General features: G+C 29.8%; 2 protein-coding genes across 2 annotated transcripts; both read left to right on the plus strand.

Moving 5' to 3' along the window:
- Positions 1–343: 343 nt before the first annotated feature.
- Positions 344–1,137, plus strand: LOC107629885 (uncharacterized). The gene has a single exon (XM_016332823.3). It carries the CDS (start codon positions 480–482, stop codon positions 873–875), a length of 396 nt encoding a protein of 131 aa, XP_016188309.1. The 5' UTR covers positions 344–479; the 3' UTR covers positions 876–1,137.
- A 12,018-nt stretch (positions 1,138–13,155) lies between these two features.
- On the plus strand, positions 13,156–15,245 carry LOC107632639 (uncharacterized). Its single transcript, XM_088506788.1, has 6 exons — positions 13,156–13,196; positions 13,282–13,420; positions 13,507–13,610; positions 13,703–13,877; positions 13,997–14,122; positions 14,328–15,245. Exons 1-6 carry the CDS (start codon positions 13,156–13,158, stop codon positions 15,243–15,245), a joined length of 1,503 nt encoding a protein of 500 aa, XP_088362914.1.
- Positions 15,246–18,371: the final 3,126 nt, after the last annotated feature.

Below are 18,371 nucleotides of genomic sequence, written 5' to 3' on the forward strand. Positions count from 1 at the left end.
GTAATTGTCACAAAAAATATATTTTTAGTAACAATTAATCTTTATATACAAATTTTACAAAAAATTTAAATTTAATAAAAAATTACATATAATTATTTTTATATAAATTAATAATTAAAAATTATTAAATAATAATTTAATTAAATTTATTAAATTATCAAACAATTTTTAAATATCAACTTTACGTAGACATAAAATCAGTTGCATGTCAGTCGCCTTTAAACTTTGTTAAGATCTTAGCTGATAGTGTGATACCAATACCACTAACCATTTAGGGTGCGACGTAACACGTAAGTTGGCACGCCAAGTTGGAACGAGATTCACGGTCAACAAACTTTTACACAAGTCTTCCCCGAAGACCCCAATGAAGACGCTGACTGGGGCTTACACACAATATAAATAAAACAACACTGAAATCATTGCAATCACGCTAATCCGTAGAAGCATTTTCATTCTGTGATTTTTTTTTTGTAGCAGCCATGAGCACCCTTGTCCGAAACTCAACCCTCTCTTTCAGTCGCAAATACAGATACGAGTCACTTGGGCAGCTTCTTGGCAGGGACAAAATGGTCAAATCAATTAGTTACAGGCGCAGAAGAGCCAAGCAGAGGCAAATCTTTCTCACAACTTACAAGTTATCTTCTTTGAACGATGATGATTTTGATGTTGTGGACAACGGTGACAATAATAATAATAATAATAAGAACAAGAAGCCTGGGATGAAGAAGGTTGCCGTTAAGGTTAAAAAGATTGTGGCCTCTGTTTTGATGTTCATGAGAACTGCTTCTTTCAGATCTTCGTGTAATAATCCTAGGACCTCTTCTGCCATAGCTGATGCAACATCTCCGCTATCAAATAGGAAGAATCGATTCTGAAGATATGATAGAGAAGTTATTGACTAAATGAAATTGGGTTTATATAAATTTTATGGGAGTCTTATTTTCAGTCACGTCTCTGTAATTTTTGTTCCTAAACGAGGCCATCAGGTGTGTGTTTTGGATTATTAAACCGATTTCTCTAACGCCATCTTCTTCTTTTCTACTAGTTTATGTTGCAGAAAGAGGGAATTGAGAAATTGTTCTGTATATAGTTTATGCTTCTGAGTTGTTGTTAGCTGATTAATTTGCTTCCATTTTTCAATTTTGGCTCTCTTATCTCTATGCAAATTCTATCGTTATTAGGTTTAATGTTACAGTTTCAGCATGATTATTTTGTCACTCCATAGGTAAATTCGGAAAGCAATAATAATAAATATAATAATTTAATGTGAGCAAGGGTTGGGGCAGGCCTATTTGACCTTTGTGTAAATGTAGGGAAGGAAATAGTTGTAGAAACTAGAAAATTAAATAGCAAGTATAAAGAAAGAAGAATCACAACACCATGTCACGGAGACTTTGAATCATTCAACTGATACATAGTAGAGTCCCTCCCACTTGTTCTTCTTTCAGTTATTACAAAAAGGGAGGATTACTGTTACATACACATGTTTAGGGTGTGTTTGGAAGTCGTTGAAAGGGAAGAAGCACGTTTAGATTTTTTGAAAGTTTTAATTTTTGGTTAGGCAAATTTTTTTCACATGAACGCAAAAATCACGTTTACAAAAAGAAACTATTTTTAACTTCTGCGTTTTCTTAACCGGTTTTTAGTCATATATATTAACCATTTATTTATCTTTTACCAACTTTATCCTTTATGTATATTATTATATTATTTATAGAATTCTTGTTATTTCTATTTATATGAGTTCTATTTTTTTATTATTTATTATTTTTATTTTTTCAATTATTTATTTGACATTATACACTTTTACAATTGTAATTTTTGTGTATTATGTTTGTTATTATCTTTTTATAATATGATTTATTGATTCTATTGGGTAAAGTAAATTAAACAAAAAATTAACTGTAAATAATAATAATAGTAAAAAATTATAACATACTAAAAAAAATATTAAAAATACTAAAAATATACTATATAAAAAAATCATCAACAACTTTTAGATTTGTTTCAATCACTACAAAATAAATATGTAATTTTTTTATTATTTTTAGTACTCTCTTTTATAATTATAATTCTCGTATACTATGTATTAGTGTAATTTTTTATAATATAGATTATGATTCCATTAAAAAAGATAAATTAAATAAAAAATTAATCATAGATAATAATAAAATTATAAATGTAAGAATAAGATTATTGAAAATACTAGAATAAGAGTACGATGTAAAAAAAATACTAAAGCAACATTCTTACATTAATACTTAAAAAATATAACATATTTAATTATATATATATATATATATATATAAATTTATATTTTTTATTTTTATTTAAAAATATATTTTGTCTATTTTTATATGTTATTTTTATTTTAGTAAGTAAATATTAATTTTATTATAAAATTAACTAATAAGATCTATTTAAATATCTAAATTAAAATGATAGGATAATATAAAAAAAATTATTTAAGTTGATATCTATTTTAGTAATTTTTTATTTAAAAGTGATTTTGAATGGTAAAAGCCAAACAATATTTATTTTACTATAATCTATTTTGATACAAAAATTACTAAACATAAATTATTTTAACACAAATTTTTATCAAAATCAAATTTGTAAAATCAATTTTATGCAAACTTCCATTTATAAACTGGAATCCAAACTTATACTTAGAAATTAGAATGGAGGAATAATGCCCTTCAAATTTCGAAGGTAGTCCACGCGGATTGAAAGTTGGTTCTAAAACATTAAAGAAATAAAATTTATTAGGACTATGTTACGTGTACCTCAAAATCAGTCATTAAATATAAAATATATATTAAAATATAAATACATATTAAAAATAAATTAAAAAAAAATATATATATATATATATATATATATATATATATATATAAATATATTGGTAGTTGATTTTAATGACTAATTTTAATGTATAAATAGTATTTTTGAATTTGTTAATATGTGATCTCTATTATTGTTATTTTTTTTGTTTTGAGAGGATATAAAAAGTGAATTCTAACAAACTCTCTCATAAATAGAAGATTAGTTATCCTCTATAATGTGTTCAATTGTCATTGGTAAAATTTAACTATGACACCATAATTAATGTTAATCATCTCTTCTTTCTTATTTTTAAACATTAAATAACTCAACTATAGTAAAAAGAAATTTTTTTGCAAATTAAAAGAAGTTTCAACTTCCAAATAAGTCTCAATTTTTTATTTTTTATTTTTAATTTTGTTTGTTAAATCGCCCAATTTATAAATCAGTTTTGACCAAAAAAAAAATAATAATAAAAACAAACGGTGAAAATACTGGTATATATGCCTTGCTAGTTGCTATTGTATAATCCTGCATGAGGCTTGTTTTTGTATGGATACCTGAAGGGAGAGCTCGGTCCCTGGGAGTCAACGCCGAGTTGTTATTTTCGGTGTTGACTTTTGAGCTTTTGTGGAAGTCCGAGTTTTTTTTCAAGGAGATGCCAATTGTGCAGAGTGTGAGCAAGGAACAAGGGGGGAGTGTACCTGCAAAGGCACTCCGAAGATTAAGTCAGTATTGAGAATTCAGTGTCCTCTTTGAAGATAAAATATCATACCTTTATAGGTGAGATAAAATAGGTCGGTTACGTTTCTATTGATCATCTGAATTGAAGAGCAATTAATAGGTTTTAACAGGTGATAATGTCTGATTGTAACGTATAACGCCGAGTTATAACGTAAAGTACCGAGTTATGGTGCATAATGCCGAGTTATTGTATATAATGCCGAATTATGACATCGGATTTGTAACGGCCGTATCATAGCCCCCAAACTTAGTCTGGCTATATTTTGATAAAGCAGGTTGAGCTTTTTTTTTAGTTATAACTCGGCAATTTGAGTTATAGGTATGGAGCCCCCAGATCAACTTACTTTATTAAAATAATGAATAATTTGAATTTTCAGACGTAATTTGAAGTTAACGTGTATTGGAAAGTGTAGTAGTCTTGTCATTGATTGTGCCTTTGATTTTTCCAATGAAATTTTGAACCGTTGATTTAATAGATGCAACAGTTAGGTTTTTTCATGGAACCGAGTAGTTAATTTGAATAGTTGCTGAGACGATGTTGATAAAAGTAAATTGGTTGGGCGAGAATATTGAATTAGTTCACCGTTGTTTGGTGATTTGATTGAGTTTGATTTCGCATGTGTAAACGATGCGACTTTGAATTGAAGAGTTGTCGCGAATGGATAAGTGTTTGTACATGTATGATATGTGATAGAGTTTGTTGACTGTTTATAGTCATAGTTCGGAATTGAAGACTGAGTTTGATTGCGCATGTGTAAACGATGCGACTTTGAATTGAAGAGTTGTCGCGAATGGATAAGTGTTTGTACATGTATGATATGTGATTGAGTTTGTTGACTGTTTATAGTCATAGTTCGGAATTGAAGACTGAGTTTGATTGCGCATGTGTAAACGATGCGACTTTGAATTGAAGAATTATCGCGAATGGATAATTGATTGAAGATTGTGTTTGATTGCGCATGTGTAAACGATGCGACTTTGAATTGAAGATTTATCGCGAATGGATAATTGATTGAAGATCGTTGATAGTCATAGTTCGGAAGATAGTTGATATAGATCTGGTGATAGTTGATATAGATTTGACAAAGAGTGATAATGATTGATATAGCTCGGATAATTATTGATATAAATCTGAAAACAAAGATAATAGATATAGATTTGAAAATAGAAAAACAGATATAGGTCAGCGAATAGGGATAACAGATATAGGTCGTCAAATAGAGATGACAGATATAGATCGGCAAATAGAGATAACAGATATAGATCGACAAATAGAGATAACAGATATAGATGTGCAAATAGAGATGAAAGATATGGATCGAAAAATAGATATAACAGATATAGATCGGCAAATAGAGAGATCAGATATAAATTGGCAAATAGAGATATCATATATAAATTGGCAACTAGAGGTAGCTGATAAAAATCGGCAAATACAGATAACAGATATAAATCGAAAAGTAGAGATGACATATAGATCAGAAAATCAGATAACAGATATAGATCGGCAAATAGGGATAACGGATATAAATCGAAAAATAGAGATGACATATAGATTAGAAAAATAGAGATAACAGATATAAGTTGAAAAATAGAGATGACAGATATATATTAGAAAAACAGATATAGATCGACAAATAGATATAACAGATATAAATGGGCAAATATGGATAACAAATATAAATAAAAAAATAGAGATGATTGATATAAATCGGAAAATAGAGATGACTGTTATAGATCAGCAAATAGAGATTTTTGATATAAATTGGCAAATAAAGATGATTAATATAAATCATACAATAGATATAGATCGGCAAATAGAGATGACTGATATATAAATTGAAAAATAGAGATGACTGATATAAATCAGCAAATAGAGATGACATATAAATTAGAAAATAGAGATGACAGATATAGATCAGAAAACAGACATAGATCGATAAATAGATATAATAGATATAGATTGGCAAATAGAGATGACTGATATATAAAATGAAAAATAGAGATAACTGATGTAAATCGGCAAATAGAGATGACTGATATAAATTAGAAAATAGAGATGACAAATATAGATCAGAAAACAGATATAAATCGGCAAAACAGATATAGATTGGCAAAACAGATATAGATCGGCAAATAGATAAACCAGAGATGAATTGAAAAATAGAGAGATGACAGATAATGATCGGAAAAACAGATATAGATCGGCAAATAGATATACCATAGATGAATTGAAAAATAAAGATGACAGATATTGATCGGAAAAGCAGATATAAGTCGGCAAATAAATATATAAGATGATTTGAAAAATACAGAGATGACAGATAATGATCAAAAAAGCAGATATAGATCGGCAAAACAGATATAGATCGGCAAATAGATAAATCAGAGATGAATTGAAAAATAGAGAGATGACAGATAATGATCGAAAAAACAGATATAGATTGGAAAAACATATATAGATCGGCAAATAGATATACCAGAGATGAATTGAAAAATAGAGAGATGACAGATATAGATCGACAAAACAAATATAGATCGGAAAATAGATAAATCAGAGATGAATTGAAAAATAGAGAGATGACAGTTAATGATCGGAAAAGCAGATATAAGTCGGCAAATAAATATATAAGATGATTTGAAAAATACAGAGATGACAGATAATGATCAAAAAAGCAGATATAGATCGGCAAAACAGATATAGATCGGCAAATAGATAAATCAGAGATGAATTGAAAAATAGAGAGATGACAGATAATGATCGAAAAAACATATATAGATCGAAAAAATAGATATAGATCGGCAAATAGATATACCAGAGATGAATTGAAAAATAGAGAGATGACAGATATTGATCGAAAAAGCAGATATAGATCGGCAAAACAGATATAGATCGGCAAATAGATAAATCAGAGATGAATTGAAAAATAGATAGATGACAGATAATGATCGGAAAAACAGATATAGATCGGCCTTTTTCGGGCCTTAATGATTTACTATATGACCTTTGTTTACAAAGGTGCAGGTAAGTTTGAAGCCATTGGAAGGAAATGTGGCTTATAGAAAGAAGGGTGTTTATTTCGAGGCCCCACGGTGGGTGCCAATTGTTCTTGTATGGATACCTGAAGGGAGAGCTCGGTCCCTGGGAGTCAACGCCGAGTTGTTATCTTCGGTGCCGACCTTTGAGCTTTTGTGGAAGTCCGAGCTTTTCTCCAAGGAGATGCCAATTGCGCAGAGTGTGAGCAAGGAACAAGGGGGGAGTGTACCTGCAAAGACACTTCGAAGATTAAGTCAGTATTGAGAATTCAATGTCCTCTTTGAAGATAAAATATCATACCTTTATAGGTGAGATAAAATAGGTCGGTTACGTTTCTATTGATCATCTGAATTGAAGAGCAATTAATAGGTTTTAACAAGTGATAATGTCTGATTGTAACGTATAACGCCGAGTTATAGCGTAAAGTACCGAATTATGGTGCATAATGCCGAGTTATTGTATATAATGCCGAATTATGACATCGGATTCGTAACGGCCGTATCAAGGCTAATAAAGACATTTTGAAACGTAATAGTTATTATATCTTTAGATTACAAGTTTTCACTTATAAGTTTTCACATATATTACAAGTTTTGTACCGTAAGACTAATTTATCAGCATCATTTTCTGAATGGTAATAGAAATTGTTTTTTCGGGACATTAGAAACTATGCTCTCTCCCATGTTTTTTTATTATTAACAAGATTAGAGGTTTACTGAAAAACACAGAAAACCCCCCAAATTCTAGAGTTCCACATTGTTTACTCCCAATGGTCTTTCCAGTTTCCACCATTCCTTTTATTTCTGTTCCTGGATGCACCAATGACACCATGACTTCGTCCAATTCCAAGCTTAGACAAACCTCGATCCAATCTGTCAAGAAGGACACAAGCTTTACACCATTTCTCTACATGAAAAATATTGTCACTCAGCTGATAAAGTGAAAACCCAAACATTTAGGCAATCCAAACATGAAAGAAACTGTAAATTGATCAATGTTACAATATAAAAGAAAACAACAATATCTAACAGGTATATCTTTTTTGTAAAAGAAAGTTAGGCAGAGTGGAGGTTAGTCCATTCTAAGATCAATGTATGTCATAGTACTTAAAATATCACAAAAAGAAACATCAGTTTCTGTTAAAATGCATCATTCATATATAAAAAAAAAATTAAAAGGGGGTTCTTAAAAGAATACATAATGCTGCATTTGAAACAAAGATTAGCGTGGGAAGAGACACAGAGACTAGTGCCATTCTTTCTGAAATGCACACTTATATTTTAATCTTCGTATGCTTTTGTATTTTGTATTCATAGACACTAACCAACATAACCTACGAAGCAAAAAACTCAAAGGGACTTCTTTAATATATATACTAGCTTTTAATTGAATCAACGTCAACACTACCACTACTACTACTACTACTACTACTACTACTACTACTACTACTACTACTAATAATAATAATAATAATAATCTACCACTACTTGTTTAATTCCTAACGAATTAACATTATAATCAATGGTTTAGGGATTTAAAATTAAAATGATTAGTCTTAAGTTTTGTACAAGAAGAATGAAGTTATGAAGATATTTATAACCTGAAAAACAAAGTGGAGATAGAAGAGGAATTAAGAGGCATCAAGAACCCCATTGAAGCCCATGGGAGCAATCCACGAAGTGCAATATCAGTTGTTTTCTGATGATTTATCTGCTATAATAACTAAAAGTAGTTAAAAATCTGCATTTTTCAATTGTTCAATTTTCACGGTTAAATCGTCAATGGCATTCCTTGAATTAGTGCAGCTATGCTGCTGCCAATGAACTAATTTCGGTTTTTGAGAGAGGGAGAAGATAGGAGAGCCGTGAAAATTTGTACCCCGATCTTCCAAAATAATCTTTCTCACCTCCATCTTACACCACCTTTTTTGGAATTTAAACCAACTCTTAGTGTTTCATTTTGGGGGGTCCGAATCCAATAACAAAGGGGCATGATCCGAATCATTCTCAGCTAACCTTTTAACCATTGTTGCATCATAACCATTCTTCCAAGCCTGACTAGCCATGAATCCATCCAGCCGTTCCTTAATTATTAAATAATCTCCAATGCTGTTGTTAGACCATGTGAATCATTGGCATATCATCCCTAAATCCATTATATGATTGTCGTCCATGAAGAAATTAAAATTATCAATAGAAACAGCTGAACAAAGATCCCCCCCCCCCCCCTCCTTTTCTTTCTTCCTAACTTCTAATAACATTAAAGTCACCAAAGATAATGAAGTTACCATTAAATTGCTGAATCTGAGCCGAAAGTTCCTCAAACTACCTCAATCGAACCTTCTCGTTGGTGCCTAGGTACACGCCTACAAGCCCCCATTCTTCACTAGAGCCAAAATTGAAAAGGAGTTTTGGCCAAGGATTGTCACCTCCACATAGTCTCTCCACGCAAGAGTTATACCTCCTGATAAGCCAGTTGGGTCCAAAATTGTGAAACTGGAAAAACCACATGATCTGAATTTACTCAATATTTCGAGATTGGCTTTTAGTTTCACAGAGAAAAACCAACTCGGGAGAGTGGGATTTACACATCCCTTTGAGGTTATGGACTAACATGGGTCTCCCCAAACCCCAACAATTCCACATAAGAGCTCTCATGGTGCTGTGGGTGACACCCTCCACCTTCTTTAGATTTTCTGGATGAACAACATCCATACTCCTATGTATTACTTCCATCTCTATATCCTCTTCAGTCCACTCAGCTGCTCCATTCCTTCGTGTCCCATTCTCGCCATTTGTTTCACTCTTTTAAATTGACCATTATATTCACTGATAGGCATCTTATTAGCGTTAATTTCAATCAAAGCTTCCTCCATGTGTGTTCCAGCCGAAAAACTATTTTGAATTTGTAGCAGGTTCTGTTTTACACTTTCTGTTTTTTCATACGTTCTCCTTTCGACCGACCATCGCTTCTTCCGGCTGTGGTTTTCTCCCTCCTATTGTCGCTACCTGTATCAGTGAAGTTCAGACCTGCAATTCCTTCAATGAGAATTTTGGAACCCTCTCCCTCCTTTTGCCTTGTCATTCTCCTTTAGTTCCACCCTTATTCCGATTTGGTCACCTATTTTATCTTCTTGCAGCTGATCTTCCTTCATGTCTTCCATCACTCCGATACAATTTTTGTGATCATGGCCTATCTTAGCACAATAGCTACAAACTGTCCCCAATCGTTCATACCTCATAACTACCATCTCCACCATTGCCTTAATAATTCTGGTTTCTTTACCCTTAACATCAAAGAAACCCACATCCACTATTCTACCGATTTCATTCCCCAGTTGTCTTGAAAATTCAGGGGTCCCCCAAAACTAGATCCAATCTCGACTACTCCAGACCCCTCCATTGTCCCCATAGAAAAGGTCTTATCAGCGAATAGTTTGCCTATCAAACTATTGATGCAATTGCTGATCCTTTTCTTGATATCCTCCCGACTCCTACCTCTCCTTGGATTCGCCATGCACTAGATGATAGAATTCTTAAGACAGATTAAAGAAAGCAAACTCTATGGGAATTTTATTAGAATTTAACGGCACCTTAGCAGAGCATCTTAACTTAGATGGCACTTTTTTACTCGACTACTACTGATTCCATCAATTTGCTTCTACCTTCTATTAATTTTTTTTAGAAGTGCTAGGAAACAGCAACTTTTGTATTTTCTAACCATTAATTGGTCATCAATAGTATTTTTAATAGTGTGAGATTACATCTAATGGTAGAAGATCACTCACCTTTTTTTATGGTTAAGTACTGACCACAAAACACACAAATTACTGCCCTGGAGATTACATTCATACATGTTTCTATTGCCTTTGTCTTAAAAAAATATTAATTAATAAGCAGCAGCTACGAGTTTTTCTAGACATGTTTTGACATCTTCTTCGGCTAAAGCTTCCAAATGGTGATGCCTCTGCTTTTATTTATTCACTCTACTACAAATCGGGTTTTGTTTCAAACTTTCTTTATTTATTTATTTGATATGCAGCAAGAGGAGGATAAAAAAAGTGCACGGTGTAGAATCAGAGAACTAACGAACAAGAGGCTTGTAATGCCAAAGCACTTATACCAAGACATGATTGAGTTGTTAAACAATATTAATGGCAAAAGCTATTGTACTCTAGAAAAAGTAGAAAGTTCATCGCTTCTTAAAATTTAACTTACTATCAAAGATTACTAAATAATTCAGGTTTCAGAATTTTAGGAAGTCCATTTCTAAATAAATACAAATTTAGGAGCCGATTTATAAATAAAAAAATATTCAATTTAAAAAAACAACTTAATCAAAAAATTGAGATCCAAAACACAACCAATGAAAAATTTAAATGAACAGTTTTATTTAAACAATTATTGGTATTATTTTCTTTTTTAATTTTATTAAAAGTTAATTAAAATTTGAAGCTGATTGATATAAAACATTACAAATATAAAATTAAGAATACTCGTTACTTGTATAAGAATGACTCTAACAAATAATTATTCTATTTAACCTTTATTTTTATGGTAAGGAGAAAAGGAAAAAAAATATATGCAAAATGATATTTTATTCACTTATTATAATTTACTAAGATATAAAAAAAATTAATATAATATTTATTTAATTAACTTAACAGATATATCATTATGTTATTCAATGAAAAGGGAAATTATCAATATTACAAAAAAACTTTGTGAAACTATATCATATTAAAGACATGTTAATATAACTTGTGTGAAAAAAAATCAATATTAACTCTTCTGTATTTTTATTAGTTTTTTTAAAAAAAAATTAGATATGTAACACACTTAATTTACTTTATCTTTTTATATATGCATATTTTTTTAAGGAAAATTATGAATAACATTAATGCTAATTCAAATGTTTTTGGCATAGCACGTGTTTCCACACTTGTAAAATAACATATTTTAAGTAATAAATTTATCATTAAAAATTTTTTTTATCAATTTTTTAATCTTTTAACTATTTAAATTACTATTGATTTTAACGACTTATCGCTAATTTATTTTCTGTAATTGACATTTTAAATTCAACCATACTAAATTAAATATATAACAGCTTCTTAATTAACCTAGTTGAACTTAACAATTCAATTCAATTTTAAAAATAAAGAATAAAAAATTAAAACAGTAAAATATTTCAATTAATATTATATTTACTTAAAATAAATTACAACATGAATACTACATAAATATTATAAATAAATAAAGCACATTTTTTTTACTGAAAATAGTAGATATTCATTAATAGAAATGAAAAGAGATGTCCAAGTCATAGGACTACAAGATGAAATAACTAATTTGTTTTAACTTTACAAAGATTTTATAAAATGATTCAACATTACCTAAATATAGGATAGCTACAACTCAGCATATCTTTCAACCAAACAAATTATAGTAATTTCAAAATAAAAATTTTAAGTTTTAAATAAAGTTCTAACACTATTGTCACGATCTTTTAGAATTACTTATTATACTGTTTAATTTTATATTATTCATTAGTATCACGTCAAAGTCTTCAACAACCTTAACTTATAAATATTGGTTTAATTTAAAGTCTTATTTTAATGTTATTTTGCATATTTGGTGTTTAATTTTAAAAAAAATACTATTTATATACAAAATATTTTTAAATTTTGTATGCAAATATATTTATTATTAATTAATTATATATTTAAATTATTTTTTCATTAACAAATTAAAAAAAAAGTGTATTAATCCACTAGCAAAATAGTGTTATTTATACGACTTAATTTATTTACGGTTTAAATCTAATCGCCTCCGTATAAATATAGAATTGCCATAACTTAATATAATTACACCGAAATTATCTATCCATAAATTATATAGTGACTTCAAATATATCATAGTTTGATACAAGTGACTGTAAATATATATCATTTTTATCCTTGTCAATGAGTTATAATTCAAATGGTATAGTGTCTTCATACTCATTCAGAATTAGTGGGATGTTTTTTTTTGGTGTCTATAAGTAACAACCTTCCCTACAATGGTGATATTCCCAAATTCTAGTGTCTATATCTCATATATATGGTATGTTCTAGAACAGGTGTGATGGTTATGAAAAATAAATAAACATGTGTGACTTAAAAAATAAAGAGTGCAGTACTCCCCGTACTGTAAGGAGCGTTTAAAGATGTACTAGAATGATTAGATAAATTCAAAGTATACAACAAGAAAAAGTAAAAAAAGAAAATGGACGAAGAAAATAACTGTGCTATAAGAACGGAGAGAGTGGAAGGAGAGGAGATAGTGGAGCAGATATTCACGCCCACCACAACACAACTTGTCTCCAACACGCACTTTTCGTTACTCTCTCTCTCTCTCTCTCAACCCACTCACCTCAACGTACACATGCATGCATAACAATAACCATAACTATCATTTTGCTTCTACCTTCTTTTCATTTTTTCTGCATTCATACATGTTTCTATCGCCTTTGTCTTAAAAATTAAGCAGCAGCTACGAGGTTTTCTAGACATGTTTGACATCTTGTTCGGCTGGCCTAAAGCTTCCAAATGGTGGTGATTCTGCTTTGATTTATTCTCTCTACTACGAATCTTGGTTTTGTTTCAAACTTTCTTAATTTTTTTATTTGATATGCAGCAAGAGGACGATAACAAGTGCAAAGCGTAGAATAAGAGAACTCAAGAACAAGAGGCTTGTAATGGCAAAGCACTTACACCAAGACATGATTGAGTTGTTAAACAATATTAATGGCCATGAAGATATTGCTCTTAACAAGGTAATAATTAATTCATGTCTTCATACGTGTTATTAGTGCTTAATTACTTAGTTAATTATTATCGCTTGTAAATTTGTAAAATTCAGGCCGCGCAACTATATCAAGATAAAAGCCTCATTAGAGCATATGGATTGTTAGATCACTACTGTGACTTCATCCTTAAGAAACTCTCCTTTATAAGACGACACAAGTAAGTCTTTTAATTTCTATGTATTAATTATATAAAATAAAATAAAAATATAGACTGAAACTGAATTGTTCATTGTCACTTTCATAAATCAGGAAGTGCCCTGATGATGTTAATGAAGCAGTATCAAGTCTCATATTTGCTTCTGCAAGATGCGGCAACGATCTTCCGGAGCTTTATGTACTTAGGAAGCTTTTTGGACAGCGTTACGGTCACCAATTTGTAACTGCATCAGTTGAACTCTCTTCTGGGAATCTTGTAAACAAAGAGGTATTACTAATTTTTCCATATTTTATTTTCCCTCATTAATCTCTTCTACTTATAAGACATATTCAAGTTTATATGCAAAGTTCACTTGTCTTAACATATATATGTTTTTAAAATCACAGTTAAAAGAGATTCTCCGACCCCCAGTAATTTATGTGCCAGAACATGTCCGGTATAGGAAGGCTGATGAAATAGCAAGGGATAATTGCCAACAACAACCTGAGATCTTAGCTATAGAACAATCTCAGGTATTTAATTTCTTTGATGAAAATATTGTACATTTAATCTACAATGTCTTTAATTTAATAACATTCGGATGACTATGGGGAGTCATGATTCATGCACAAATAGTATACTGTTAAATTTTGCACCATTTGATTACTTGATGCATTCTCCATATTATAATCCTATATTGTTCTATGTTGCTTTACTGATATCAAATTATTTGTTCAGGTGGAGGAAGAGAATAAACAGTACCAAATAGTACCAAGTGACACTTTCACTGTGCCAGAATCAACTTCCTCAATTGATGCCTCTTCTGCGTTGGTGGTGTCTAGTTTTCAGCAAGAGGAAGAGTTTACTACTGAGAAAATCTCCATTGCAGTTTCTGATTACTCAGAAAACAAAGCGGAAATTATGGCTTTGGTGCCATCTACAGAGACATTAAATTTGCCACCACATCATGAAACAAAGGTAGATGATCCTCTTGATGATGAAACTGATGTGGATCAAGAACAAAAATCATCACACATAAGGAGCTCATCAAGAAAAAGCAGAATGCTATTTGAAAACCAATGCCTTATGGATATTGGACAGTATCACAGATCACCAGGCAGGAGTAGTAGTAGTTCTTCCTCTGATCATAAATATGGTTATACCCAAAAGAGAATTAAGCAATCTTCCAACTTAGATATGTGTCAATGCAGCTTAGACCAACCTTGTTACTGCTTTGTATACTATGATGAAGATAGCTTTGAAGCATTATCAAACAAGCAAATGGAGTTGGTTACAAATACAAATGATGGAGAAAGTACTAGGTATAATGGTGCATTTGGGGAACTTTTACTCACATATCCAGGTTTCCATCACCATGGAGGAAAACCAAAAACTGAATTGGTGGAAACATTGGAGACATCCCAACTGGTCAGCTCTGCTTTTCCCAGTTCAAGGACTAAAGCTCATGTCTCGCGAGCCGCGACTATGCCGCCGGAGAGGCACAACAACCGCGACGACAAGATCTTAAGAACATACTCACTCTCTCCTCGGCAGCCGAAGCATGTTCATCCAAAGTTGCCTGAGTACGAAGACATATATGCTAAGTTCACTGCTCTCAAGAGAGAACGCCTAGAAACCAAAGATAGAAAACAATAGCTTGGAATTAGAATAGAGTAGGAATAGAAGCAGGTATTTCTTTGAATGTTCTTTATTGTAGACCTCATTTTGTTATATGGTTGATGTTGTCATGATCATGAAGAATACAAATTTTCAATTAAGTACCAACTTACTGCAACTAAGATTTTCTTGAGGTAGTTAATTGATCCTATTTCTCATGCATGGGATGAAGATTCAAGATTTAGTACTACAACTTCCACTACTTTGTGATTTGTAACTGACCATCTTAATAGGAGTTTGAATCGCAGAATTGATAATTGTTCGAGTGAAATTGCACGTGTTTATACTGATTTTATTGGCCAATTCGTAATCATCAATGATAAATTGATAATGGACTACACTTTTTATCTTTTTTCTTGAAGAGTTTCTTTTTTAGCTTAATCGAAAAACCTCTCTTAATAAAAAGCCCAATTTCCTAAAGTGAAGCCCCGATATTAATTTACTTTTATCTTTTTTATTTGTGATACTAATTTTCTTAACTCATTTCCTCTTCCATGTTTGTAAACTTCATATAGTTCCTTATTATCAGAAGTTAGAATTAGAACAACATTTTTTTGCGTCCGAAAAAAAAAATAGAGCGCGAGCGAGAAAAGAAGAATAAAAAACAAAATTTCTCAAGTTCAACTAATCATGCCTCCATAATCTAACAAACTGATACTAACTAAAAATTATTAAAGTATAATTTTAATTGATGGGGTATATATGAGTAGATACCAGTTTTTCTTCTCTCACTCTCTAAACTATGATGGGGACTTGGTGTTTTAGATTTAGAAAAATCTTTTGGGAATTAAAATAATCCAGCATTAAATTGCCAAAAATTTTTTAAATTAACTTCATTTATACCACCTCTATACGTATGGAATTCCTATCACACTCGTTTATCATACAACTTATCACCTATTTATGGTCTCAAATATTAATCATAATAAATTAATAATATATTATTTAATGTTAGGATGTATATTGTATCACATATCAATCATACCAAATGGTATTTGATTTTCTTATTTACTACCACAATAAAAATCAATCATAACAATATACTTTAATTTATATTAATTTTAATTTTTTTTTTGTAAACAATGAACAAATTATATTGAGATATTTCTTTTTTATTGCATCAAGTAATTGAATACAAAGAGAATCAGTTGATCTTTTATTCAATTTCTTAATGCAACAAAAAAGAAATACCTCAATCTAATTTGTTCGTTTGGAAATTAAATTGAAGAAACTCACTCAACTTTAGGTTAAATAAAGAAAACTCTAAATTCTCTGACATAAAATTTAAATTAATAACTAAATAAACAAAATTAAAATACGTAAAATTAAATTAAAATTAATTCGTCATATCACGAACATTTGAATGAAACATAAGTACATTTGAATGAAACATATATTACTTCTAAAAATCTAAAAAGAATATTTAGTCTCTACGTGTAACCCTACTACTAAGATATTTAGTCCCTAACCATTTAGAAAAGGACCTGGCGCCCCTTGACCATTAGAAAATAACAACACGATCCTTATCCATTCTCTCGTGTGACCGAAAGGACCCTCTTGTCGGTTTTCAGGTAAAAAATAACCGAAAGTACCGGTAAGAGGGTCTTTTTGGTCACACGGAGAAAATGGTTAAGGACCGCGTTGTTAATTTCCAATGGTGAGGGGGCGCCAGGTCAATTTCGTAAATGGTTAGAGATCGAGGAGGAGTTTTACTCCTTTAATAATCAAGATTGGCATGGTTGAGGCAGGGCAGAGTTTAATTGAGATAATAGGGGTCATAATCTTTTCAAATTTTTTATAAAAAAATTAATAGTATTTTTTTAAAAAATAAAAAATAGTTCAGTTGACTCACATATTTTATTATGATTTAAAGCATTCAATTCTCATAATATTAAAAACATATTAGATTTGGACTGAATTGGGTGATTTTTGTTGACTTTTACAACACATCAAAATTAAAAGATAAAATCAAATTAAATAAAAAAGTTATCTAACCAAAAAAGATAAGAATAAAAAAAGATCATCTAATAATCAAATCAAATCAAAAAAGTTATCTAACAAAAAAAGTAGCTTCTCTATTTGCATTTCGCAACTCTCTATTCAACAAGTAATACTCCCTTTACCTTTGAGTTAAAATATAAAAAATTAGGTATTTTTATTTATTTAATTTAATATTATTTTATATTTTATTATTTATTTAATTTAATTTTTTATATGATAAAAAATATTAGAATATTCAATAAGTATTGATATTATTTTATTTGTATAAATTGATAAAAATAATTCAATAAATATTATAAATTGTTGAAAAGTTTAGTTCTAATTCAATTATTGAAAAGTTTAAGTCACTGAAAACTCGAAAAGTACCGTTATAAACTATTTTATATTTTTTATCTGTAGAATTATTTATTTATTATTTTATTAGTAACAAACTTAAAGAATAATTATATCTATAAATTTTATTTTAATATAAATATTATTATTAAATTTTTATGTTAAATTTTTGTCTTCCCAAAATTTTGTTTTAAACTCCGCCACTGGTTGAGGGTTTAGTGGCTTACACCGAAGATGACGTTGTAAAATTAGAAGAAATCATAAAATGTAACCATATAACTTAAGAATTTAATTTTGATGTATTATCGGTGTAAAATAATTTTACACATACATCCAATTACGTATATAACGTCATATCATAAAAAATAATTACTATTTTTATTGACGGTGTGAATGGTTATCTAAAAAAACGGATGTAATTGTTCGAGTGTGTGAAATTTTTTACATTGTCAATACATCAAAATTAAATTCATAACTTAAATATACTTATGTCCAGTTTGGATAAACAGATTAATTAAGCTTCTTTACAAAAAATAACTTAAATAATAAATACTTATATTAAAAGTAGTAGCTTATAAATAAGTTATTTTGTGTTTGATTTTTTAGTTCTAAAAGTGCTTATTTTAAAAGAAATATAATAAAAAAAATTTATTATGAAAAAAATTATTTTTTTAACTTTTTCATAAACACTTAAATAGATTTTTAAAAAGTTACAATTTAATTTTAAAAATTACACTAAACATTAATACTACTACTTTTCATAAGTTAAAA

The sequence above is a fragment of the Arachis ipaensis genome, chromosome B3 (assembly GCF_059453495.1).
Source record: "Arachis ipaensis isolate K30076 ecotype BB chromosome B3, ASM5945349v1, whole genome shotgun sequence".
NCBI classification, from domain to species: domain Eukaryota; kingdom Viridiplantae; phylum Streptophyta; class Magnoliopsida; order Fabales; family Fabaceae; genus Arachis; species Arachis ipaensis.